The sequence below is a fragment of the Delphinapterus leucas genome, chromosome 2 (genome assembly GCF_059928025.1).
Source record: "Delphinapterus leucas isolate spDelLeu-1000000601 "Yukka" chromosome 2, BTC_Dleu_Yukka2, whole genome shotgun sequence".
NCBI lineage: Eukaryota > Metazoa > Chordata > Mammalia > Artiodactyla > Monodontidae > Delphinapterus > Delphinapterus leucas.
Genome location: NC_143130.1, coordinates 152,753,399 through 152,776,539, shown reverse-complemented (window position 1 = coordinate 152,776,539; position 23,141 = coordinate 152,753,399). Strand labels below are relative to the sequence as shown.

Here is a 23,141-nt window from a genome sequence, read left to right as displayed (position 1 = left end):
TCAGGTTTTTTCCAGGGTCATGTCCTCTTCCCCTAGAAGGAAAGGTAATTATTTCTAGGATGAGCCCTTCTCTCGCTCCAAGACACAGGCAGCAGTGGACCTAGTCACATTCTTCTCTTTAACTGATGTTGTGTATCTCTTTGTCATTATGTTTATAAAGAAAACTCTGTTTAACAGTAAACCTGGCTCTTTAATGTGCACCATTTACACAGAGGGTTAAAGAAAATTGACATCACATTAGGTGACAGTCCATATTTTGCCATAACCCAGAAAAGTCATATACTAAATATAGGTCAGAACTCCAAATTTTACTAGAATAGAAACATTCAAAGACCCAGAATCTTTTGTAAGCTATACAAGGAGCCCTTTGAAACCCAAACTAGAATCCCATTAATCGAGGAAAGAAAATCTTAAGTGATGTTTTCTATCTACAAGTCTAGTCTTGTTCTAGAGCAAGTTCTTTAACTGCAGCCCAGAAGGCAATAAGGAAGCCATGTCACTGGACTGTTACAAGAAAACAGAGCTAGTACAATATTTTCCACCTTGTACTGCGTGGGTGGGTGTGAACACTTTTAGATCCCTAGGAAGCATTGCTGCAGTTTCACAAGGCTGAGTAGCAATTCTCATGAGCCTCCTTAATGTACTTAATGCTTAAAAGATTAAGGCATCACGGGAGAGTTACAAACTGTTATCTGTATCCTAAGCTGGGATCCCGTAAGACCACACAATACCCAAAAAACTGCCATGCACGAGGAAAGATCCAGAACTCATAGTAGTGTGCATCCAGCTTTCTTTCCTAAATATTGATTGCTGTTTACACCCTAAACAGCTTTGGGACATTCAGTGATTAAAATAGAGCCAATATGAATTTCTCTCTCCATTTTTCTCCCCCTAATCAGATCCTCTCTTCTGGTTGCACTGTTACGATCAGAAATATAAAAAGCAATAATTTCCACTATGAACACCTAGCAGCTATTGAACATGGGGGAAAAAAGAACTTTGGGGGGATATCAGTTAAGTATGTAAAAGAAAATCTTCCCTTTTCCTGACTCATGTAATCCATGTTTTTATTTATTAATTTACACACTTCAAGTTAAATACTAAGCCAAAAAGCACCATCACATACATCAAAATTATTTCCACATCTATCAAGTCTGAAGATTCTGAGATCTGGCTGCCATGAGACATTTGAGACAATAAATAATTCTGTGTGAGTACTTTCTCAGCCCCTCTATCTTTGACTTTGTCATTTCATAATGAAAGGACTTTATTGTGCTCTCTGCATCACTGGCAGGAACAAGAAGCCTGAACGGAACCCTTCAGTCAGTCAGCAAGGCCAAACAGAGGGTCTATTAGGCCTTCGGCACTCTGGGAGATGTAGCAGAAGCAGCAGAAATGGCCCTTGTCTTTGAGTGTACAAAGGGTTCTATAAAACACACATATAAGAACCTTTGAAAGACAGTATGCTTAATCTAGTAGGAATTGTGGGGTACACAGAAGATGTGTTGTAGGAGTCCAGGGGAGAAGGGCGCTGGAGTAGTCATGGGTCTCAGGGATAGCACGAGCCTTAGATAGAGTGAGGGGAGGAGGGAAGATCTTCCAGGTGGGGGGAAGGACACGAGAAAAGCTGGATGATGGAACTCGGCAGGGCTCCACGACAGCTCCATTTTCCTCTTGTGTTTCCAAATCGGTTCATTGTTGCTTCACAGTAAAGAAGCAGGTCATCCATTCTCCTTGCCCTCGTGCTTTCTAGCTGTATCTATTCATATTAATAAACTGCTATAATGACAAAATATTCCAGAGATCCTTGCCTGTCCTTCCAGACTGAGGCAGTTGTGGGAGAGTCTTCCCGCACAGAATGTTTCGGCTGTCTCCTTTCCATTGCTCCTTTTTCCATTTTTTGTCTCCTTTCTTCTGCCACAGACATTCGCTAACTCCACAGGTTGATTAGACAAGGGATTGCTGCCTATCCTACTTTAAAAGGAAGCTTCTGTTTGGCCCAATTTGTGGGAGAAACACTATGCTGACCTTCTCTTGGTCAAGATCTAGAGAAATTTTCCATTTTTCAACAAAGATTCACGTCCTTATTAGTTTACATATTCCATCTAAGTTAGCATCCCTTAGTGAACTACATCAACAGAAATCTTCCTGACCAGACTAACAGCAAAGAGGGGGCGGTGGGTCAGAAGGAAAACACCTGCGTTAGAATTTGTTCTTTAGAATTTGTTCTCTCCCATCCCACAACCTCCCATTGGTTATCACTTAATCGTCCCACTCCATCGCATCCTTTCTGGAAGAGCTATACTGTCAACAAATAGTTACCAAATGCATGTATTATATTTAGGCATCATGGCTGTGCCAGGAAGTGTAAGACAGTTTTTCTGACTCTGAGGAGTTTTTTTTCTTACTGGATAAAAGGGGCTCATTTGTTGGAGGCAGCAGCATCAGGGCCTCTCAGAGGTCAAGAGTGAGCTGGATACTCTGACTTTTTTGAGACTTCAGCAATATTTTTAAAAATGAAGTGCCAAAATGAAATTTCTAAAAATACAGTAGGTTTTTAATGTATCCACTTAAATTATTGCTTTTAACACAAAAAATTACAATGACTAACTTTTGAAACAATGTCAAAAATCTAAATTAACATGAATGTTCATAGCAATATTATTCATAATAGCCAAGAAGTGGAAACAACACAAATGTCCATCAACTGATGGATGGATAAATAAACTTTGGTGTATCCATACAATAAAATATTATTTGTCAATAAAAAGTAATGAAGTACTATTCCATCGACAGATGAAAGGATAAAGAAAATGTGATTTTATATATATATATACATATACACACATATAAATGTATACCCACATATACAATGGAAATACTAAGCCATAAAAAAAGAATGAAATAATGCCATTTGCAGCAACATGGGTGGACTTAGAGATTATCATACTAAGTGAAGTAAGTCAGACAGAGAAAGACAAATATGATATCACTTATATGTGGAATCTAAAAAAATGATACAAATGAACTTATTTACAAAATAGAAAGAGACTCACAGACATTGAAAACAAACTTATGGTAACCAAAGGGGAAAAGGGGTGGGGAGGAATAAATTAGGAGTTTGGGATTAGCAGATACACACTACCACATACAAAATAGATAAACAACAAAGACCTACTGTATAGCACAGGGAACTATATTCAGTATCTTGTAATAACCTATAATGGAAAAGAATCTGAAAAAGAATGTATAACTGAATCACTTTGCTGTATACATGAAACTAACACATTATAAATCAATATACTGAAGTACTGATAAATGCTACAGCGTGGCTGAACCTTGAAAACACTATGTTAAGTGAAGGAAGCCAGTTACCAAAGATCACATATTGTATGATTTCATTTATATGAAATTTCCAGAATAGACAAATTTTTTAATTTGTCTATTCCTTCTTAAACCAATAGTCTGTTGATGCGCACTTGGGTTATTTTCATGTCTCGGCTATTGTAAATAGTGCTGCTATGAACATTGGAGCACATGTGTCTTTTCAAATTGGAGTTTTCAACTTTTCCAGATATATGCCCAGGAGTGGAATTGCTGGATATATGGTAGCTCTATTTTTAGTTTTTTGAGGAACCTGCATACTGTTCTCCATAGTGGCTTCACCAATTTACATTCCCATCAGTAGTGTAGGAGGGTTCCTTTTCTCCACACCCTCTCCAGCATTTTTTTACAGACTTTTTTCTTTTTTTAACATCTTTATATAGACTTTTTGATGATAGCCATTCTGATCGGTATGAGGTAATGCCCAATTGTGGTTTTGATTTGCATTTCTCTAATAATTAGTGGTGTTGAGCATTTTTTCATGTACCTGTTGGCCATCTGAATGTCTTCTTTGGAGAAATGTCTGTTTAGGTCTTCTGCCCATTTTTTGATTGGGTTGGGTTTTTTTTTTTTTTGATATTGAGTTGCATAAGCTGTTTGTACATTTTGGATATTAACCTCTTGTCAATTGCATCATGTGCAAATATTTTCTCCCAGTCCATAGGTTGTCTCTTAATTTTGTTGATAGTTTCCTTTGCTATGCAAAAGCTTAGAAGTTTGATTAGGTCCCATTTGTTTATTTTTGCTTTGGTTTCCTTTGCCTTAGGAGACAGGTCCAAAAAAATATTGCTACGATTTAGGTCAGAGAATGTTTTGCCTATGTTCTCTTCTAGGAGCTTATGGTGTTATGTCTTATATTTAGGTATTTTAACCATTTTGAGTTTATTTTTGTATATGGTGTGAGGGAGTGTTCTAATTTAATTCTTTTACATGTAGCTGTCCAGCTTTTCCAACACCATTTGCTAAAGAGACTCTCTTTTCTCCTTGTATATTCTTGCCTCCTTTGCAGTAGATTACAGAATATCAAATTTATATAAACAGAAAGTAGATTAGTGATTGCTTAGGGCTGGGAGAGGTGGGAATGGGGGAGGGAGAGTTGGAGAGGGGAATAGGAATTGACTGTTAATGGGGTTTCTTTTGGGGGAACAGATATGTTCTAAAATTAGACTGTGGTGATGATTGTTCAACCTTGTGAATAAAATTAAAAAACATTGCATCATACACTTTAAATGGGTGAATTGTATAGTATGTTAATTGTACCTCAATTCGGCTGTTTTTAAAAAATCTAAATCAAAAGGCTTTTGTGACTGTGAAAGGCCCACAAGTGTAGGATGCTGTGCAGTGTGGAGTAGTGAACAGAACACTGGCTTTGGAAGTCAACATGCCTGAGTCCAAATATTTTGCTGCTTATTAATTATGCGACCTTAGGTGAGTGACTTAAATTCTCTGAGATTTCTTTTTTTTTAAAATAAATTTATTTTATTTATTTTTGGCTGCATTGGATCTTCGTTGTTGCACGCGGGCTTTCTCTAGTTGCGGCAAGTGAGGGCTACCCTTCGTCGTGGTGCGTGGGCTTCTCATTGTAGTGTCTTCTCTTGTTGTGGAGCATGGGCTCTAGGTGCACGGGCTTCAGTAGTTGTGGCACATGGGCTTAGTTACTCCACGGCATGTGGGATCTTCCTGGACCAGGGCTCGAACCCGTGTCCCCTGAATTGGCAGGTGGGTTATTAACCACTCTGCCACCAGGGAAGCCCTGAGATTTCTTTCATTCACTGTAAAATGGTGACAATAATTCCTACTTCATAGGACTGGGTTTTGTTTTTTTAAAAAAAACATTGATTCAAAAAATATTTATTAAAGAGTTATTACATTCCAGGAACTGTTCTAGGTTCTGGGATATAGCAGTGACCAGGATAGTCAAGGCTTTCTACATTATAACTCATGCAAAAAAATCTAGATTTTTACATGAAACCTGTCCACTGTAAAACATTGGCAATTACTTTAAAAATATTAAAAACACTGAAAACTAACACTGTGCAAAACACATCTGTGAGCCAAATTTTGCCCTTGGGCTGAGAGTTTGTGACCCCTGATGTAGGCTTTTCAGATGGTGAGTTTCTAGGCTATTGCTCACCTGGCTGAACCTCAGCACCCTCAGCCTGTTCCCATGTGCTGCCCAGTACCAACCAAAGAAAATTTCCTCAAAAATTCAGGGAAATCGTCCTAGCAAGTAAATGAGCTAGGCAGTGCCCTGGATCTCCCCCATCTCTATAAGATGCTGCAGGCTTCCTCAATGACCCAGTGAGGCACCATTCATTTTCCATGCCTGGGCTGAGCTGGCACTTCCTACAGGGTAGGTTTGGAAGGCACTTGTGCTTCCCATACCTTTCAAGATCATCTGTCCTCTGAGAATCTCTTTGGGAGTCCAATTTAGGACACAGTCTCAGATGTTAGGATTTAGCCCTTTCATTCTTCTTTATCTGCTGATACCTGTCACCTCAACTGTTTTTGGACAAACATATAAGTGCGCACTAGTTGTATGGGAGGCTGTTTCCTGGAACTCAGTAATGGATAATTAATCTGTTTTAGTTCTCTAACATATCCCAGATCTCAGAAAAGAAAAAAAAAAGCTTTAAATATATCTTGTAACTATTCAATTCAGAGTCAAACAAATTTAAATTGCTCATTTGTCCATCACCAGAGCAGTAGAGTTTAAAGCTCTGGGAAGAGGGATTCTATAGAGAGAATTCAGGAAGTCAGTGCCTTCATTAGGCCATTTTACCCTCTCAACACCAAAATGCTGTTTGTGGTACTTCACCCCATAGGGTCATGGAATTCTCCAGTGCTTCTGAGTTTGAGACTTTCACAGGCAGAAGCTAAGTGGAGCACATCAGACTTCCAAAAGCCTCTACCAAGACAATGTGATACCATACCTTTGATAAAGGAGGCAAGAATATACAGTGGAGAAGAGACAGCCTCTTCAATAAGTGGTGCTGGGAAAACTGGACAGCTACATGTAAAAGAATGAAATTAGAACACTCCCTAACACCATACACAAAAATAAACTCAAAATGGATTAAAGACCTAAATGTAAGGCCAGACACTATCAAACTCTTAGAGGAAAGCATAGGCAGAACACGCTATGACATAAATCACAGCAAGATCCTTTTTGACCCACCTCCTAGAGAAATGGAAATAAAAACAAAAATAAACAAATGGGACCTAATGAAACTTAAAAGCTTTTGCACAGCAAAGGAAACCATAAACAAGACCAAAAGACAACCCTCAGAATGGGAGAAAATATTTGCAAATGAAGCAACTGACAAAGGAATTATCTCCAAAATTTACAAGCAGCTCAATCTCAAAAAGCAAACAACCCAATCCAAAAGTCGGCAGAAGACCTAAATAGACATTTCTCCAAAGAAGATATACAGATTGCCAACAAACACATGAAAGAATGCTCAACATCACTAATCATTAGAGAAATGCAAATCAAAACTACAATGAGGCACCACCTCACACCAGTCAGAATGGCCATCATCAAAAAATCTACAAACAATAAATGCTGGAGAGGGTGTGGAGAAAAGGGAACCCTCTTGCACTGTTGGTGGGAATGTAAATTGATACAGCCACTATGGAGAACAGTATGGAGGTTCCTTAAAAAACTAAAAATAGAACTACCATATGGCCCAGCAATCCCACTACTGGGCATATACCCTGAGAAAACCATAATTCAAAAAGAGTCATGTACCACAATGTTCACTGCAGCTCTATTTACAATAGCTAGGACATGGAAGCAACCTAAGTGTTCATCTACAGATGAATGGATAAAGAAGATTTGGCACATATATACAATGGAATATTACTCAGCCATAAAAAGGAAATGAAACTGAGTTATTTGTAGTGAGGTGGATAGACCTAGAGTCTGTCATGCAGAGTGAAGTAAGTCAGAAAGAGAAAAACAAATACCGTATGTTAACACATATATATGGAATCTAAAAAACCAAAACAAAAAAATGGTCATGAAGAACCTAGTGCAAGACGGGAATAAAGATGCAGACCTACTAGAGAATGGACTTGAGGACACGGGGAGGGGGAAGGGTAAGCTGGGACAAAGTGAGAGAGTGTATGTGCACATATACACTACCAAACGTAAAATAGATAGCTAGTGGGAAGCAGCCACATAGCACAGGGAGATCAGCTGGGTCCTTTGTGACCACCTAGAGGGGTGGGATAGGGAGGGTGGGAGGGAGACGCAAGAGGGAGGAGATATGGGGATATATGTGTACCTATAGTTGATTCACTCTGTTTTAAAGCAGAAGCTAACACACCATTGTAAAGCAATTATACTCCAATAAAGATGTTAAAAAAAAAGAAAATGTGATATAGAGAAAAATGGTAGAGTCGCGTTCAAACTCCCTTCTGCTATGAATAACTGTGACTCTGTGAAAAGTACTTTATCATTCTGAGTTTTACTTTCATCATTTGTAAAATGGGAAGAATGATAATTATCTCACGGGTGTTTTGCAGTGGTTCTCAACCTGGTTGCACATTAACATTGCTTTTAAAAATGTGGCAGCCTGGGACTTCCCTGGTGGTCCAGTGGTTGAGATTTCACCTTCCAATGCAGAGGGTGCAGGGTTGATCCATGGTTGGGGATCTAAGATCTCACATGCCTCACAGCCAAAAAAAAAAACCAAAACATAAGACAGAAGTGGGCTTCTCTGGTGGCGCAGTGGTTAAGAATCCGCCTGCCAATGCAGGGGACACGGGTTCGAGCCCTGGTCTGGGAAGATTCCACATGCCATGGAGCAACTAAGCCCTTGAGCCACAACTACTGAGCCTGAGCTCTAGAGCCCGCAAGCCACAGCTACTGAACCCACATGCCACAACTACTGAAGCCTGCACGCCCAGAGCCCATGCTCCACAAGAGAAGCCACGACAATGAGAAGCCCGCGCACCACAACTAGAGAAAGCCCACACACAGCAACGAAGACCCAACACAGCCAAAAAAAAAAAGAAAGACAGAAACAAATTCAATAAAGATTTTTAAAATGGTCCACATCAAAAAAAATTTTTTTAATTAAAAAAAAATATGGTAGCCTGTTCTACAAATTAAGTCAAAATCTCTGAGGGTGAGATCCAGATAGCAGTAGATTATAAAAGCTCTGTAGATTATTCTAATATACAGTCAGGATTGAAAATCACTGGTGAGGATTAAATAATATTACTTGTGTAAAAAAAGAAAAATTGTTACTTGGGTAAAGCCCGTCTTACTAGTTCCTAGTTACTCCCTAACTTAAATTTCAATCCAGCAATTGACTATACTTTTGGCATAGGTTCTAAGATTGCACCACCAGGTGTCAGTCTGACCATACAAGTTGGTTCCTGGAAGCTTCTGTTGACCTGTTCTCACAGTAACAGCCATGTACCATCCCTACAACCATTTGTTGAGTACCTGCCTGCCTTATGCCAGCTATAGTGCTAGTGACCATGTGATTTCTAATCGTATGACAAGTAGGCAAGATAGTTATTGCCTCTATCGTGAGGAAGCAGAGGGTCAGAAAGATTCCATGACTTGTACAGGATGCACAGTAAGCAGCAGAACTTAGATTCAAGCTTCATTCATTCATTCACTCATTCAAAAACACTGAACCTTACTATGCACAAGGTACTCTACATGGAATTGCGGATCCAAAGGTGAACAAAGTATAGTTCTTATCCTCTGGAAGCTCATTTTATCCTTTACTTGTAAGTACATTTGGAAAGAAAAAGGGGGGGGCATCTCATTTTACAGTTGTTCTTGGCCTCAGGTGAGCTACATCTAGAACTCAAATGCTATGTCCCTAAGAGGGTAGAATGGCCCTCATAGAATTTCCTGGGATGGCTGTTCCACTGTACCCAGCCATTATAAAAAAACAAAAAGAATTTGAGAGCCTATTAGTTACTTATGAAGCTAGGGACCATATCTGTTTTACCACTGTCTTATTTGCTTATTTACACCCTCAGCAGCAAACTGTTAGCATAGAGTATGTGTCTAATTTTTAGTCAATGGATATTTACTGAATGAGTGAATGCCTAGTAGTCTAAGTACTGCACATGACGAGTCACAAGGGAAGTGTTTAAAGAAGTCTGCACTGTATTCTGGTAAGCAGATTTGAATATTTCCTTCCAAAGGTTGTTCTAAAAAGCTCCAGTTGATTCATCCCTGAGGTGGGAAAGTCTCACAGATCTTGCGGAAGGTTCTAAATGAGCCAGGGGCCGGAGAATTATTATATTACTACATTTGATCAGTGGATCCAGGGTCTAATGGCTACTCTGGAGTTTGGTCCGTATCACAAAGATACCAGCTGTTATGTCTCTGAGTTGGCATTCACTAACCAAGCAGTTTGACAGTTAGGACCATAAGGATTACCAGGTTGAGACAGACCTATAGTCCATTTAATATTCTCTTACCTTGGACGAAAGGTTATTCAAGTAGTGGTTCTTAAACCTGGTTATGAATCAGAATCACTTGGTGGAGCTTTGCAAAAATGAAGTACAGATCTCTGGACCCTACTCCAACCTAATGAAGTGGAACCCCTGGAACTAGGAAAGGGATCTGGGACTCTGCAGTAGGACTGGGGTTGAAAAATGACTGGTTCATTCATGTATGACTCTGCAATTCATAAATTTGCTCTAATCATTTCTGTATTCTGACTATATTCCCTCCCTGGATAATGAGCTCCATGCATTTATTACCTACACCTTAAAGTATTCTTTTTTTTTTTTTACCAGTCCTCACCTTAACTCTACTGGAAGTTTGTCAATGATGTTATAATCCTAGGATTCGGGGATTTGAGAGCAGAGTTCATGCTGATCTTCCCCATGCTGTTTGTGATACTATAGAGTTAGCTCAGCTGTCCCCCTAAAGCATGCCTAGCAGTCACATGCCCATTCTTGAGATTTTTCTTGGTTTACAAGCAGCTCTGGCTTTATTAGGTGATCCATTCTGCATCAGTTCGACAACCTTTGTCCACTTCGTGCAACAGCAGAAGAATAATATCTGTTCCTGTGATGATTGTGACCTGGGATTGTTACTGCTTAGGTCATTCAGGACAGGTAAGTACTTGTTACAGGCTCAGGTTAAAGTCCTGTTATGAGTCTAGTCAGCCTGTTAGCTTTGGAGACACCAAGAAGGGGAATATACTTTCACTTAAGAACTCAATGACTAACATATCACTTTGGAATGACAACCTGGTTGGTTTGTGGAACAGAGACCAGGAGAGGTAGTGGGGCAGGAGCATTTATAGCAAAGTATACAAGGGAGTGAATAGAGAAGTAGAATACCAGGGTCACATACCTGCCAAATAGAATGAAAAAGGGTCTGGTTTAACCACTTCCTTAAAAATAAAAGGGCTAAGTGGTGGGAGATGGAGAGCCACAATTGGGGTGATCATTTTGGAGTCTCCAAATATCCTTTGATAAGTCAAAGTTCCTAAGTAGCCTTACACACATGTAAAAAAGAGGATAGGAGGGAGGGCTTAGGAGAGAGAGAGAGAGGGAGAAGTGTTACCAGGTCACAGCCTATACATCCCTCCACACAAATTAGACCTGGCCAGGATCTGCTGCACAGAAAACTTACTGGTGCTTGGTTGGAAATGTGTAATACTCCAATGATGGGGATTTTTGGTTGTATTCCTTACAGACATCGGCAATGAACATGTTCTCAACTGAGGTTATTAGAAAACAGATCTCCAGGGACTGGTCCACCCAAGATGAAAATACTGTGGCCTCTGATTCCAATACAGGAGCTCAAAGATGCTCCGGGTCCTCTATGAATCAACAATCAAAATAATAACAACTTTTCCTGGCATGTCTTTTCATCTAGAGATTTCAAAGCCTTTCACAAACATCTGCCCGTTCCTTGGGTAGCTGATTAAGCCACATCTCTGACAATCATCTTTTGCGTGGGGTCCTTCCATCAACTGATGGCTGAGCAGGAAATAGAGTGTGGGCCTCCTGATCCAAGACCTCACACTCAACGCTCACTCCCTCTCTTTACTACCCAATCTGCAGCAATCTGTGCTCCCATGGGGCATAGTTCTTAGTAGGGCCTGTGTGTCAGATCTGCCTGCTTCTTCGCTGTCGTCACTTCCCACTGACTGCATTTCTGATTCCCTGTGTCCTGGCAAGTGGGCTGTGCCTTGATGGTTTGAAGGATCCTGTTGAAGGATCCCTAGGGATTCTTCATGTCTTGTCATCCTTCATCCCAATTCACAACTCCCCCACCATCAGAGTGCTGTGTCCTGTGGTGTATCCTTCCTCCTTCGCTATGTCCATCCTCACTTCCCCTCTGCAGAAGAAGAGGAAACCACAGACCAAGAGCTTTTGAGGTAGGGAGGAATGGGAAGGAAGAGTTTTGTCTTTTCTCTCAGTTTATCCTCTTGTTCCCAAGGAGGAGGCCGAGGCCATGAACAACAACCCCCAACGGGAGGATTAGCAGGATGAGTCTTTGCTTGCATCACTCATCCTGAGGGAGTTGAATTTTTTTGTTTTTTATCTGGAGCAGGAATGACTCAGTCCAGACCCTTGATGGGGAAATCCATCCCAGAGCCTGAGAGGGAAGTAGCAGAGGGCCACCACCAGCCCAGCATTTTAATTTAATTTTCAGACCAGAACAGTTTCACTGAGTCAGAGGAAACTGAATTCTCCCTCTCCCCACTTCTGGCGACTGAAGGAATGACCCTGTCTCTCTATGGGAGTCCAACAGAGACAGGCAATGAGATTTCAAATTCATAATGCAGGGAAGGCCCTGTACACACTGGTAGAAGGCTTTGTTTAGTCATATCCCCCCACTGTGCTTTTACCTACTAATTAATGTAACCACTAGTGATCATTATATGATAATTAGCACATGCCTTTTTCATAACTCCCATAGCACCACCCCAAAATAAATGATGGTGTAGAGTGGGAAGGCTGCTTCTAGAGACAACTCCTGACTCATTCATTCACTAAACATTTAGTGAGCTACTTTGGGTCAGGCCTCGTGCTAGGAGCTGTGAGCAGGATGGATGAGTTTCCTGGTATCACAATGCTGCAGGGGAGATAGGCACTATGCAAGTTTACACATGGGGTGTGTGTATTCCACACGGAAGTGCAGTGTGTACAAGAGGGGCATCCAACCCAGTGGTGGCTGGGAGAGGAGGTGTCAGCAGGCCCCACTGTAGTAGTGACTTAGAAGGTGAGATCTGTAAGATGAGAAGTAGCTAGTAAATGGAATCCAACTTAGGGTAAACCTATACTATTGGTATAATTTCCCCAGAACATAGAGTTAAACCCAAAGCTGCCTCCTGATATCAACCCTCCAAAGTAACTCCCAGGCTCCTTCAAATACAGTGCCTTGGAGTCTGCTTCTGTACAGTGTGACGAGACCTTGGGAAAGTGTGAAATTCTACACAAGTGGAAGATGTAATTATTGTATCCCACTAGAGAGACTATTTCAGGGAGGAAGATGGCACGAGGGAAATAGGTGTGAAAATCAGGTTCTTCTATTTCCACACCCAGGCTCAGTTCTCCGTGCCCTTGGGATGTGCTGGGTCTGCCTCAGGAAATATGTTTGTCTGCCTTCACTTGGGCAACAAAATCCTTCTTATTAGCTGCTGCTCTGAGAAGACACTGGTGTCCTTTGGCAGGAAACTAACAGGAAAAGAAAGAAAGCCTACCACTAAATACACTTCCTGAGGACAAAATGAAATGGCTGTTGCTCTGGCTGCCTGTAGGAAAAGGCTGAATAAATAAACACACCATCTCTATTGTGTAGGCAGACTTCCTGGGGGCAAGTCCTCATCTCCTCAGCCCCTTTCCCTTCTAAAATTGGCCATCCTGCAAAAAAGCAGACAGAGATCTTCTCTGGCTGCTGAGTGGTACTGAGCCTTATTTATAATTCTCCCCTTTCTCAAACACAGAGGAAACATAGAGTTAGAAGAAGAAGAGACAAGAGTAACAGGAAGAGGAACTTGATGTTGCTATACGCCTCTCCTTTAACCTCACAGAACTTTCCCAGCAACTTCTGCTTTGAGCCTTTCTGTGCACAAACCTGGAAACACCTGGGAACATGCCCAGAGGAGAAGGGACCAGAGCTGGTGCATCTCAGAAAATCAAGGGGCCTGTTTAAATCACAGCTGCACAGGTGACTTGATTTGGAGGCAGAGGTGTAACTGTTATTACCTGCGAGTATTTATTGAGCTCTAATGGTCTAGCACCACAGAAGGAACTGTTGGAGACGGAGGCTCTGGATCAGGAAACAGCTCCAGTTGAAAAGATCCTAGGGCATTTCCTTGTGAGGATAGTTTCTTCTTCTGCCTGGAACACAGACAAAAGGAAAGAACATGTACAAATATAAAGAGAGGGAGGGAGAGAGGGAGAGAATATTTGAGTAGATACTCCTAGCCTGAAAAGATAAGATGAGGTGAGCTATGCACTTGGACCTTTGTTCTTCTACAGTGTTTTCGGTTTAAAGATCATTTATACTTTAGGGGTATTTCTCTGCCATTTTTCTATATAATAATCATGGTGAGCCCTGAGAAATGACTCAAAGCCAAAATAACGGGGTTTCCTTGATTATAGTTCCTCATTTTCCCTGGCCACTAGCCAGACCTCAATATCCTCCTCCCTTACAAGGAATCCACTCAACGCAGCCCTGCTGGGTCACTCTAACCTTGTAGTGATCTTTCGTTCATGTTGCAAACTGGACTCTCTTCTTCCAACTTTCCAATTGCAAAATTTCTCTTTCTTCAGTCTCTTGATTCTGACTTCTCCCAATCCAGGTGTGCAATCCACCTCTTGGGTGTCCTTACTCCATCCACGGAGCCTGGGTAGAATCCCTCTTTCTCTCATCCTCAGTTAACGACTGACAGCAGACTACACAGTGACCAACTTCTTTTGAAAGGGACAAAAGTCACACAGCCAAGTCCTTGCTCATTCTGGGCACACTCCCCTCTCTCTGGAACTTTAATGGATCCAGGCTCAGATTTCTGCATACTGGAAGGTGCTGCCATACTTAGCCCATCTTGCTTGTTTTGAGCATGCCTTTCTTAGTATAGCGCAGGCAGGAAATTAGACTGGATCATGGCTTTGTTGGTCATATTTTATGAGCCCCAAATCTAGAATTGTGTTCTGGCAAGTATAGGGTACACATGGATAAATGAGGCAAAACATTTGAAAATTAGACCACTCTGGAAGTTACCGTAATCATAGCATATCTTTCCAGTAGCTTGGAGGGGCAACCAGATAGCATACACTCATATAACGTTAATAATAATTAATGGTTACTGAGCGCTTACTATGCATCAGGTCCTTCCTGAATTATGTAGATTATCTCATTTATTGCTCATAAAAGTTTCCTCCTAGTAGCTAGAAGGGAGAGAAAACCAATCATTATATACTCAATAATAACATTAATAGTAATAATAGTTATTGTATACACCAGGTACATAATATATGCCAGGCCCTGAATTGAACATAGTCTCTCCCTTAATGTTTAAACAAAACCTACAAGTAGGTATTATTATTATTATTATTATTATTATACTAAGGTAGTCTGCTTCTAAAGTGACTCCAATGATCCCTCTTCTGGTATGTACATCCTTGTGTAATCCCCTTTCCTTGAGTGTGGGCTGGACCTAATGACTTGCTTTTAACTAATAGAATGTGGCAAGAATTTTGGGATGTCACTTCTGTGATTAGATTACAAAAGACTATGACTTGCGTCTCTTTAGCAGTCTCACTCTTACTGGCCCTCTCTCTTGCCCTCTTGCTGGCTTGCTCTGATGAAGTAAGCTGCCATGTTTTGAGGTGCTCTATGGAGAGATCCACGAGGCAAGGCACTGAGGGAAGTCCTGAGCTAACAGCTCATGAGGACCTAAGGCCTTAGCCTAAAGCCTGTGAGCTAAGGAACCCTGCCGACAATGATATGACTGAGCTAGGATGCAGATTCATTCTAATTGAGCCTTTTTTTTTTTAAAGTTAATTTATATATTTGGCTGTGCCGGGTCTTAGTTGCAGCACTCAGGATCTTCGTTGCCGCGTGGGGGATCTTCGTTGTGACATGCAGGATCTTTAGTTGCGGCGTGAGGGATCTAGTTCCCAGACCAGGGATTGAACCTGGGCCTCCTGCATTCAGAGCATGGAGTCTTAACCACTGGACCACAAGGGAAGTCCCCCAATTGAGCCTTGAGATGACTGCAGCCTTGTGAGACCCCCAGAGCCAGAGAACCCTGTTAAGCTGCATCAGGATTTCTGAACCACAGAAACAGAGATAATAATTGCAGTTTTAAGCTACTAAGTTTTTGCGTAATTTGTTGTGCAGCAAGAGATAACTAATACATATCCCATTTTGTGGATGAAGGAACTGAAATTTAGGTAGATGAATCAACTTTCCCAAAGTCACACAGCTACGAATGGCAGAGCCAGGATCTGAACACATTTAGGTTCAAGAGTCTGAGTTCAAGTCTACTTTCTTATGAGATTCCAAGTGATTAGGAAACTGGAGCTCTAGAAGGTATTCTACTCTCTGAAATCCTTGGAGTGTAGCCATGTTTCCAGGAAACTCTTTGTGTGTGTGTAAAACTGGGATGGACAAAAGTTTAAAAGTTCTTTGAGCGGCCCACTCCCTGCTGCAGAAGAATGGCTGGTCCACCCATAGATCTGGTGATAGTAACCAGGGGTTCCATTCAATAACACAATGGCAGAGCTAAGAGCTGCAGCCCATCCATTTTACAAGCACTCAAGCCATCTTACCTATACTATGCAAGGTGGGTAGAGGGGTACACACACTTTTCTTGAGGATGAAAATTCATGCATTGAGTTATGAGAAGGTATGGTGTGCTATTTAAAAATCACATGAGCCCTGGAATTGGAAAGCAAATGGTTCTGCCTGAGGGAACACCCTCTTCCACTGACTTTTTTTTTTTTCTTCTTCTTCCCTCCATGGAACAGAGCCTTGAACTTTGAAACCACAGTGCTTTGTTCCAGCATGGAAAGCAGCTTGGCACATCCTTCTGTTGGAAGCTCCCCAGTTTGGGATGGCAAAAACATCTTCTTCCAGAAAATTTCCCTTTGTTTATCCAGAGCTTCATGCCAGTGGTCACCTTTATGAAATCAAATGAAGATGCACTTGATGGCTGGCTGCAGGAATCTATCCTTCCTTGTCAGCTTTGCCCTGGTGCCGAAGCAGCACCTGGGGATTTCCAGGTGGCAGGAGAACGATGATCCCATAGGGTAGCCTTCTGGCCCCATTCTCCTTTCAACCAGTGGCAGAGGCTACGCTTCGTTGATGCAATTGTGCAACCTGGTGTAAAGTCCATAGCTGCGGAGGTGGGGGTAGGACTCTAAGCTGGCTCAGCACTCTGACTGTGGCCTCTTGACTCTTTCTCGATTTCATTACCCTCTTCTCTATGGGCCCTCTCTCTCTTTTTCTTTCTCTTTCTCAGTTCTCATTTCCTCTGTCTCTGTCTCTCTTTCTCTCTCTTTCCTCCCTTCTCTCCGATGCCTTCATCCCTGTCAACCTCCACCTTCAGGGGTCCCAAACTCAGGGAACCATCGCTTATCAAATATCATGGCTTTGCCCCTAACTTCTAGCAGCAGGCAGCTCTGGCCCTTGTCCGCTTATCTGAGTGATTTTCTTCTCCACCAGTTGTTTGTTTCTCTAATCCATTTGGAATTGTGTGTAGAAACCACGGAGAAAAAAATCCAAAACCGAACAAACAAAAACCCCCAAAAGGAGCTTTTCCATAGTGAGACTGACCCCTGGACTAAAATAGAAATGAAAAGAGACTTAGATTCTGCTCCCTTGAAAAGTGATATGATGAAAAGAGAGGAGTAGCAAAGAAAAGAGAGCAAAAAGCACCAGCACACACTAGAGCCCAAGGCAAACCATACCATTCAGATATTGGGGCATCACTCTGAGTCCATCATTTTCCACTTCATCAGGATTTATAAAGGTTATTTTTGCCTGTAATATACCTGTCGTCCTGGTCTTGCTCAAGTGGTTTTGCACAGATACCATCTGCACCACCTCCACAGCCAGCCACGCGACGCAAAGCTGCAGACTCCCTGAGCCCAGGGCTCTTGCTTTTTAAGAGGGGGCCTTGAGAGTGATGGAGAAGCACATAACACAGGAAAGAAAAGAGAAGCTGGATGGAGTAATTACTTTACAAGGTTACTTGGTGCACACAAAATCAAAACAAAATTAAAATGTAGGGTTCAAGCATTAACTTTTCCAGTACTGCATGGGCTTCAATAACACAATAGCCTTCTGTGGGATCAAAGAATGTTCCTTAAAACCTTCCTTCTTTAAGGTTTTCTCTCTTCTTACTGCATTGTACGTGTTTATATTACATTTTTCTTTTCTTTTTGAAAAGTTATTTATTCTTGGCTGTGTTGGGTCGTCACTGCTGCGCATGGGCTCTCTCTAGTTGCGGTGTACCCTTTGTTGCGGTGCGTGGGCTTCTCATGGCGGTGGCTTCTCTTGTTGCAGAGCACAGGCTCTAGGCGTGCAGCCTTCAGTAGTTGTGGCACGCAGGCTCAGCAGTTGTGGCTCACGGGCTCTAGAGCGCAGGCTCAGTAGTTGTGGTGCACGGGTTTAGTTGCTCCGTGGCATGTGGGATTTTCCCAGACCAAGGTCGGAACCCGTGTCCCCTGCATTGGCAGACGGACTCTTAACCACTGCACCACCAGGGAAGTCCCCATTTTTCTTCTTAACTGATTTTCACAAGGAATGGGAGGGTAAGAGTGTATATGTATGTGTGAGCAAAAATATTTATAAATGCTTTTTTTTCTTTTAGTGTATGAAATAGGAGGGGGACTTCCCCGGCGGTCCACTGGTTAAGACTCTGCTCTTCCAGATGTGGCACGTACATACAATGGAATATTACTCAGCCATAAAAAGAAATGAAATTGAGTTATTTGTAGTGAGGTGGATGGACCTAGAGTCTGTCATACAGAGTGAAGTAAGTCAGAAAGAGAAAAACAAATACTGTATGCTAACACATATATATGGAATCTAAAAAAAAAAAGGTTCTGAAGAACCTAGGGGCAGGACAGGAATAAAGACGCAGACGTAGAGAATGGACTTGAGGACACGGGGAGTGGGAAGGGTAAGTTGGGACGAAGTGGGAGAGTGGCATGGACATATATACACTACCAAATGTAAAATAGATAGCTAGTGGGAAGCAGCCGCATAGCACAGGGAGATCAGCTCGGTGCTTTGTGACCACCTAGAGGGGTGGGATAGGGAGGGTGGGAGGGAGACACAAGAGGGAGGAGATATAGGGTTATATATATATGTATAGTTGGTTCACTTTGTTGTAAAGCAGAAACTAACACACCATTGTAAAGTAATTATACTCCAATAAAGATGTTAAAAAAAAAAAAAAAAGAGCCCAGTAAGGAGAGTCTCAGCAAACACCTGGGCAGATGGACAGCCTTGAAGAGTTGCTGTACCCTGTCATGCATGGGAGCACCCAAATGATTTCTGTGTCCCCGAGAGTAGCGGGGAAGTCACAGAGTGGCCCTCCAGACCTGAAGGAGTCATACAGCTGGGATCTAGGGACACCTCCACAACACCCTGCCTGGCTGATGTTCAAAGCCCAGTCCAAGTGACTGCCATCGCTGTGGGTGTCAGTGTGAGCAGACGGTACCAGGGACTATGCACCCCTCGCCCACTCCTTAAGTCCCCAAGAAAAGGAGAGAACAGAAATCCCCAAAGCCATTAATGGCATCTTCTCTATGCCAGGCACTTGTTCTAGGCACTTGTATTATAGCAATAAATAAAACATTAAAAAAAAAAGAAAAGACTCTGCTCTTCTACTGCAGGGGGCACAGGTTCGATCCCTGGTCAGGGAACTAAGATCCCACGTGCCGTGTGGTGTGGCCAAAAAATAAAATGAATAAATAAATAAAACGAAATAGAAGGAATAGCTGACCTTTGTGGCAATTTTCCTGGTTTTGTGATAGTAATTCTGTTCAGTTCCTGAACTTAGATGACAAGTCCTCTTAGTGAGGCTGGCCTAATTCTATGTTCTCTATGGCACATAGTCACTATGACTGTGCAAGGGCCATTATTACCCAAAGTACCATAATAATGGACATGTCCTCCTATGACGTTATTGTTTCCTATCTTCCAGGACATTAGTTGCCTTCTAACTTGCTCTAAAATTGGTAGGTAGGACACACTGCCAAGACTAGAGAGAAGAAAGCTGCTGGTAATATATTAAAAAGCTGGGTAAAGGACTTACTGCTACCTCCTTCTCATTGGAGCGTCTTCACATTTACACGTTACTTCTTTTGTTATGGGATGTTAGTTCAGCCTTGCCTTTTGTCTTGGATTCCGTCTTATCATGGTCAATGTCTGATCTTTCCTTCAATTGAATGATTCAGACAACTCTGAAGTTATTTTGGCTTTTCCACTTTCCTTTTACAGGCTTTTTATGAGTCATTGAATTGAAGGGGAGGTTATTTCTAAATTGGAAGGTGAGGATGAGAGAAGGGGGAGGAAAGTTCCGGAAAATAACTGGGAAAAGACACCTTATTGTTATGTAGAGTTGCTGGAGGAATAATTTCCGCTTAGTTTGGTGATAGAGGTATGTAGTTTATTTAAACCTGACTAAAAATATATGTTAGAAAATAGACAATTTTTTTTTGGATAATGAACCATGCAGTTTTAAACTCCTTGTAGCTTGCTGGAACAGGATATAAGGGTAAATAGAAGAGATGGAACAAAGAGTTAGTGGGAATAAGAAAGGGGCAAAGTCCAGATTCTTGGTGCCACAGAAAGTCCCCAACCACTAAACGGATGCTTAAGAGGGAAGTACCCTTGACCTGTCCCAGTCCATTCCTGAGTGTATGTTTCATGACCCACAGGTTTGTGTATGCTAGGTGGAACTGTGAGGAAGGTACATTTAAATCTGATTCAGAAATTGAAAGAACAATTAGGCCAGCATTTTGCTATTTAGGAGCAGGAAAAGGGGTGGAAATGAAAAAGAAATGCAAAAAACTAATGATGGATATATTTCTAGGAGCGCAAGAGTTTTTATAGCAACACCAAATTTCTCAAAAGTGTCTACTGTGATTTGTACCCAAATGAGTAAAAATGCAATCATTTATTCTTGTGCATTGTGCCAATATGCGAAAGGAACTGCAGTCTTTCAATGGTCCTAATTTAGACTGCTTAGGAAGAGGAGAGGTTTAGAAAAAAAGACAAGTTTTTAAGTATCTGACACACAACTAGTAGGGCTATTTAAGAACTGCTGAGCATAAAAATCAAGTTGCGGGAGCCGAATTCTCTTGTCCAGAGCATCACAAGGGTAAAATATGGCCCATTTAGTCCAAACTTGCTGTTGGTTGCCCGGTCACTTCGCAGGAGCCAGCCAGGGGTGAGTCTGGAAGCTGGAGAACCCTCAACACGCCACTTCAATTTATTAACTGCAACCAAAGTGGACTGACCTCTGCAAAATAAACGGTTGTGCTTTGCCCTTTAGCATGGAGACTTCTGGAAAGAACGTCAAGGAAACTGGGCATCTTAGGACCTCAAGAAGGGGAAATTTTAATCTGTACACTGCTTTTCTCTCAAGGGGTTGTAAATGATTTTTAAACACAACCTCTGATGTTGCTGTTTTGTAAGTACTACCCTCTGGGTAAGCTAGCAGTGATAAGCTTCTCCTTATAGGGAGGAAGTTGGAGAAAGGGACGAGTTTCCAGAGTACACTCTACCACAAAGAGTTAACCCTTCCCCTCGGACGTGAGCGTCGGCCCCTTGCTTTCTACTGCGCAACCAAACTGTGCCCAAGCTAGAACCAACCATAGCCGTCACATACTTTGCCAATTGACTTAACAGACACTTTCGGCAGCCTATCAGAACTTTGAACTGCCCAACCATCAACCAATTACAACTAAAGCTTGGTCTAGGACGCTCCAGGTCCGGGAGGGGGGGGTAATACCGGGTCAGGAAAAGGGGTGGGAAGGAAGCTTTGACGGACGGGTTAACTAAACCAATAAGAGCAGAGAGCTGCCGCCCCACTACCCAATGGAGAGATAGGAAGTGTGAAGCGGGGTGGGCCTGTTGTCATGGGGGAGGTGGTGGCGCTAGGTGGCTACTGGCGCCCGAGGTAGAGGCAGTGGCACTGGAGTTGGCCGCGGGCAGCGGCAGGTGAGTACTGGTAACGCGGACCTAAGGTCTGGGGGCAGTCGCGGGGCGGAAACTCCAGCTCGGCGCTCCTGAGGCGGAAGCCAGCGGACGGGGGCCTGGACTGCGGGCCGGGTCGGGCCCCGGTCGGGGCCAGGGCGGGGGCGGCGGCGGCGGCGGCGGCGAGTTCGCGCTGACTGGGCTGGTGGGAGAGCAGCCCGGCTCCTGGCGGCGGAGTTCGTGGTGGCAAGGTAGGCTGGGGCCAGACCCAAGCGGGTCAGGCCGGGAGGTCCCTTGGGACGCTTAGCTGCGCGGGTCTGGGGCACTGCCCGGCGTCCGGTGTGTGAGGGGTAGGTCCTTGGGGAGACGGGGGTGTCTGGGGTCCCAGAGAAAGGGGTGACCCGGGGTGACCGGTTACGACCTGGTCCGCGGGCCAGGTGACTCGGGAATACCCAGGACAGCTTGGGTGCGAGGAGGAAGGGGAACCCGGGAAGCCCGGGAGCGGCCCGAGAGGAGAAAGCTGGGGGGCCGGGAGACTGGGAGTGGCCCGGGTCCGAGGGAGAAGGGAGGCCGAGGGCGGCCGGGGTCTCAGCGAGGGCGTCGAGGAAAGGCAGGGAGGCACCTGAGGATCCTCCTGAGAAAGGCGGCCATCCGAGAGAGGAGCGCTCTTGGGGTTCTTGGGGAGCTTTAGAGTGTCGGACCCGTGGAGACCTTGAATAGCTTGGGGAGGAACGGGAGCGCCCTGCCCCCCACCGCTGGTCTGGGATGGGAAATTCAAGACTGGCCTGGGAACCCCTAGGTCTGAGGGTCCCCAGGAAACCAGGGTTTTGAAAAAAGTTTTGGAGGGGTAGCTCGGGTTTGAGACTGTGGTGAGGGGTTTAGCTGAGGAATGGAAGTTCTCTCAGTTGGGGATAAGTCAAGCAAAATGACACGGGGGTGGGCGGGAGAAGTTGTTTCCTTGTAGGAAGGGAGTGGGAGGTAGGGTGTAGTAGGAGGGAGCGAGAAAGTTGCTCAGGAAGAGACTAGTGGTCTTGTGGAAACTGGCCGGAACAGTAGATATGAGAAAGTAACCCTTAATAGGTTCTAAGGACTTCAGAAATAGTAGAACCTTCAGCTTCATAACACTAAGATGCCATCTAGGACCAGAGAAAGGGTTCTAAAAGCAAGGTTGTGACTTACATTCCAATGCTTTAGAAAAGAAATTTGTTTTAGGACGCGAGCAATAATGTTAGAAAATAAGGACATTGACAATATGGGGAATTTAAAAGGGGAAAAGGGGATAGCTGAACTAAAGGAGTGCGACCGGGGACTTAGAAAGAAGAGAGGCATGAAGAGAACAGGCTTAACTTTCGCCAAATTAGAAATAAATTTGAATTCTAGTTCTACCACTTAGCTTTGACAACTTAACCTCTCTCTGTTTGGAAGTTTCATCTGTGTAATAGGGATAACAATACTTCCTACTTCTTAGGGTTGCTTTTTCACATGAGTTAATATCTGTGGAACTTTTAGAATAGTGACTGGCACAAAGTAAGCACTGTACTGGATTATTAAATGTGTAGAGGATAAAGAAAGTCCTGAATTCTTTAATGCGTTG

General features: G+C 43.0%; 1 protein-coding gene across 1 annotated transcript in view; it reads left to right on the top strand.

Moving 5' to 3' along the window:
* HEATR4 (HEAT repeat containing 4) overlaps positions 1–21,357 on the top strand; it is a 95,778-nt gene extending 74,421 nt beyond the window's left edge. The window contains 1 exon segment of the mRNA XM_022576613.3: positions 1–21,357. Within this exon segment, the coding sequence (XP_022432321.2) occupies positions 1–58 (58 nt within the window). The 3' untranslated portion in view covers positions 59–21,357.
* Positions 21,358–23,141: the final 1,784 nt, after the last annotated feature.